The sequence below is a fragment of the Lolium rigidum genome, chromosome 1, assembly GCF_022539505.1.
Source record: "Lolium rigidum isolate FL_2022 chromosome 1, APGP_CSIRO_Lrig_0.1, whole genome shotgun sequence".
NCBI classification, from domain to species: Eukaryota; Viridiplantae; Streptophyta; class Magnoliopsida; order Poales; family Poaceae; genus Lolium; species Lolium rigidum.
Window position 1 is genome coordinate 164752114 of NC_061508.1, and position 4131 is coordinate 164756244.

Sequence of the window (4131 nt, forward strand, 5' to 3'; positions counted from 1 at the left end):
GTATTCATCTGCTTACATTTATAAAAGAAGGAACAGACCAGGTCTCCTCAAATATCATAAAGGGCTCTAAGCTGATATAGCTGGGTGGGCAGGCGGCTGGAATTTAAACCATCGCTTTTAGATACCAGGACCTAAGTTAAGACATGTTAGCAAGTAGTTTTCCTTTTGTTACAGAAATCTTTGACACTTTCTTATCTGGATATAGGAGGGTATTTGGTTTTAGAGAGCAAGCAGTATGACAAAAAAAAAAACCATACTTCTTTGTATTCCTCGCCTGCTAATAATTCAATTTCTAATGCTCTTTGAAAACATCCAGATGTAGACTGCATTCAAGGTTTGTCGTTATGGCGTGAAAGTGCATCGGTTATCAATGACGAACTATTTAAGGGTTATAGACAAGATAGAACAGGTGGAGCAGACAAGTCGAATGAATTTTCTGCAGGTACTTGCTGGTCCAGTTCCATGAAGTGTTAGCATTGACTCTTTTTATACTCTGTATAAAACGCCTTTCTTCACAGGTTACGACTTCTTGAACACAAATAGGAATAGTCTTGCCATTAGCATTTGGTACAACTCTACCTATAGCAATGATACTGCATTTTCTGAAATTGGATTATTACGAGTGCCACGCTTGGTGAACATGGTATGTGAATTGAACTACTACTCAACTTTCTTATGTGATTTTCATTGGTATTTCAACTATTATAACAAGGTGTAATATCTTTCATATAGGCTTCCAACGCATACATCAAACTTCTCAGAGGAAGTGGAGTGGAAATGCTGCTTGAATTTGTTAAAGATATGCCCAAAGTTGGGACAAAATTAAAATTTGACCTGTCTTCTCTTCTTGGTGCACTATTCTTCACATGGATCGTTGAACTACTCTTTCCAGTGAGTATGAGGCACAACTTTCGTAAGTAAGTTAACGCAAATGGATAAAATGATGAGTTGGTACAATTCTTTTTGCAGGTTATACTAACATATCTTGTGTATGAGAAGCAACAGAAGCTGAAAATCATGATGAAGATGCATGGTCTGAAGGAGCGTCCGTACTGGATGATAACTTATTCGTACTTCTTTGCTCTATCAGCTGTCTATATGATTGTATTCATCGTATTTGGATCCTTGATAGGTAATTATATCGAAATATCATGAAGAAGTTGCATGTTTTCAAGTTTTTATCATCAATTTACTCTCCTTAAAATGGTTTTATCCTGTACAGGTCTGCGTTTCTTTACAGCAAATGACTACAGCATTCAGATTGTTTTCTACTTCATCTACATAAATCTGCAGATTGCACTCGCTTTTTTTACTGCGTCCTTCTTTTCTTCTGTCAAAATCGCCACAGGTTCGTCTAAAAAAATTAATATCTAAAGTAAAAAAGGCAGTGCATATAATATTCTGTGATTAATCTGGAATTATGCTGCTGCAGTGGTTGGTTACATCTATGTATTTGGTTCTGGTTTACTAGGGGCATTTCTTCTGCGTTTCTTTATTCAGGATAAAGGTTTCCCGAGTAAGTTTCTTTCTTATTTATGCTTGACAACTCTCTTTACATCATAAGCATGATAGGATATTTTTCCCCCATACACAGAGGGTTGGATAGTAGTCTTGGAGATCATCCCTGGATTTTCACTTTACCGAGGGTTATACGAGTTTGGTCAATATGCATTCTCTGGAACTGCAATGGGCACCGACGGTATGAAGTGGGCTAATTTGAGTGACTCAGAGAATGGAATGCGTACTGTATTGATTATCATGGTTGTTGAATGGGCAATACTACTCCCATTGGCATTTTATTTGGATCAAGTCTCATCATTGGGTGGTGGACTCCGGAAAAGATTTCTAAGCTCATTGAAATGCTTTAAAAAACGAGCTGTATCTTTGCGGAGGCATAGCTTTGGGCGGATAGGATCTAAAGTAATACTTGAAATGGAGAACCCCGACGCTACTCAAGAAGTAGGTTAATCCCTTGCATATTTCTGAAAGATGCCTGTTCATTTTATAGGGGGAGGCTCTGCAATATATGCATTTTATTGATAATTCATTTCTTATTATGCTCAGAGAGAGGTGGTTGAGCAGCTTTTGCTGGAACCCACTGCAAACCATGCTATTCTATGTGATAACATAAAGAAAGTTTACCATGGAAAAGATGGAAACCCTGACAAGCTTGCAGTTCGTGGGTTATCTCTTGCCCTCCCAAAAGGCCAATGTTTCGGAATGCTCGGCCCGAATGGGGCTGGGAAAACATCCTTCATTAGTATGGTATACAATGACAAGACATAGTGTGTTCATTTTTTGGCAAAGGTAGCCAATATATTTAGTCGTTACTGATATATTTTCCATTTTCCCGCTGCAGATGATTGGGCTCATTCAACCTACATCTGGCACTGCTTATGTACATGGAATGGATATACGGACTGACATGAAAGATATCTACACAAATATGGGTGTTTGCCCACAACACGAGTAAGGACTTCATCCAAAGTTTGTATACCTCTCCAGGCACAGTACGTTGCAGAGATGCTAATGCTTTTTTGATATTTAGCTTACTTTGGGAGACATTGACGGGAAGAGAGCATCTCTTGTTTTATGGGAGACTGAAGAATCTTAAAGGCGCTGAGTTACTGAAGGTACAATTCTGCAATTTTGTATTTGTGCAACAATGTATATTATTGTTTATTGCATTCTGAAATGCGGTTCTGTATGTTCATGGTTCTGTCATCCAGTAACGGTTCTGATCATAATATCCATGATGCATCAATATTTGAACTGTAAACATATGTTGTGCTGTCAGGCAACTGATGACTCTCTGAAGAGTGTTAACCTATTCAATGGCGGTGTCGGCGATAAGCAAGTGGGGAAGTACAGTGGGGGCATGAAACGGAGGCTCAGTGTTGCGATCTCCTTAATTGGGGACCCCAAAGTACTAATCTTGTTCCTGATATGTTCTCAGCTGCACAACATATAATGGAGCCTGCGACTGAAAATTGCATATATATATATATTTAGGTTGTTTTCATGGATGAGCCAAGCACTGGACTAGATCCAGCATCAAGAAATAACCTGTGGAGTGTTGTGAAAGAAGCAAAGAAGAACCGTGCCATTATTCTTACAAGTATTTAACTTTCCTAACAATCTGTCTTTGTTGCTTCGATAGTTCCATTTTGATTCATCGTGTATGTTTTTTGACAGCACATTCAATGGAAGAGGCAGAGGTATTATGTGATAGGCTCGGTATTTTTGTTGATGGTGGTTTCCAATGCATTGGAAACGCAAAAGAGGTAACTTACCTATTTACCTCTATGAAGCACATAACTACATTTTGTGTAGCTGTCATACTTTAGTAACACTTGCAATAATTTCCACTGCAACGTTCTGCAGCTGAAAGGAAGATATGGTGGAACCTACGTGTTCACAATGACAACATCTTCGGAACATGAACAGGAGGTTGAACAGCTGGTTCGCCGTTTGTCGCCAAGTGCAAACAGGATATATCACATATCTGGAACACAGAAATTTGAGCTGCCAAAGCAGGAGGTGAAGATAGCAGACGTTTTCCGTGAAGTTGAGAATGCAAAAAGCCGTTTCAGCATACATGCTTGGGGCCTCGCTGACACCACTTTGGAGGATGTCTTCATTAAGGTTGCCAAGGGAGCACAAGCATTCAATGAGAACGCGTAACTAGTAGGATATCCGATTTATAGGTGATTATTATTTTTTCCTTTGTCAAGAAATGTATGGTGTATGATGCCTGTTTGAACTTTGCTGTATTTTTGCTTAGTATGTCTCTTGAGGTGTAAATTTAGTATCTTATAGCTGAATAACTCAAATTAACTTGTAAATTTGGCAAATAGAATGTACCACATATGTCCATATGTTGTATAATTTAGAAAATCGAAATACCTTTTTACCCTAAACCTTTATGACCGTTTGAACTGAAATAGTCATCTCTTCATCATCGGGTGTTTCGCAGATGCTTTTGGTTGAGGGGGGATACCTCATACCATGCTTCATTTTGACTGCAAAACACAGAAATAATCATGCTGCCTCTGGATAGCAGGTGTTCATTTTAATTGGGCAGCCGATGTCATGCTATTGCAGAATAAAGAATTGCAATGCTGTTCTCTT

At 38.7% G+C, this 4131-nt stretch overlaps 1 protein-coding gene across 1 annotated transcript; it reads left to right on the forward strand.

Moving 5' to 3' along the window:
- Positions 1 to 309: 309 nt before the first annotated feature.
- LOC124684255 (ABC transporter A family member 7-like) lies at positions 310 to 3920 on the forward strand (the record flags this gene model as incomplete). Its single annotated transcript, XM_047218608.1, has 14 exons — positions 310 to 442; positions 519 to 643; positions 733 to 891; positions 970 to 1132; positions 1223 to 1348; positions 1433 to 1516; positions 1595 to 1959; positions 2065 to 2265; positions 2360 to 2469; positions 2549 to 2633; positions 2798 to 2926; positions 3013 to 3118; positions 3196 to 3284; positions 3385 to 3920. Coding segments are annotated over 14 exons (2175 nt in total), but the record flags the coding sequence as incomplete, so codon positions are not given.
- Between the last annotated feature and the right edge of the window lie 211 nt (positions 3921 to 4131).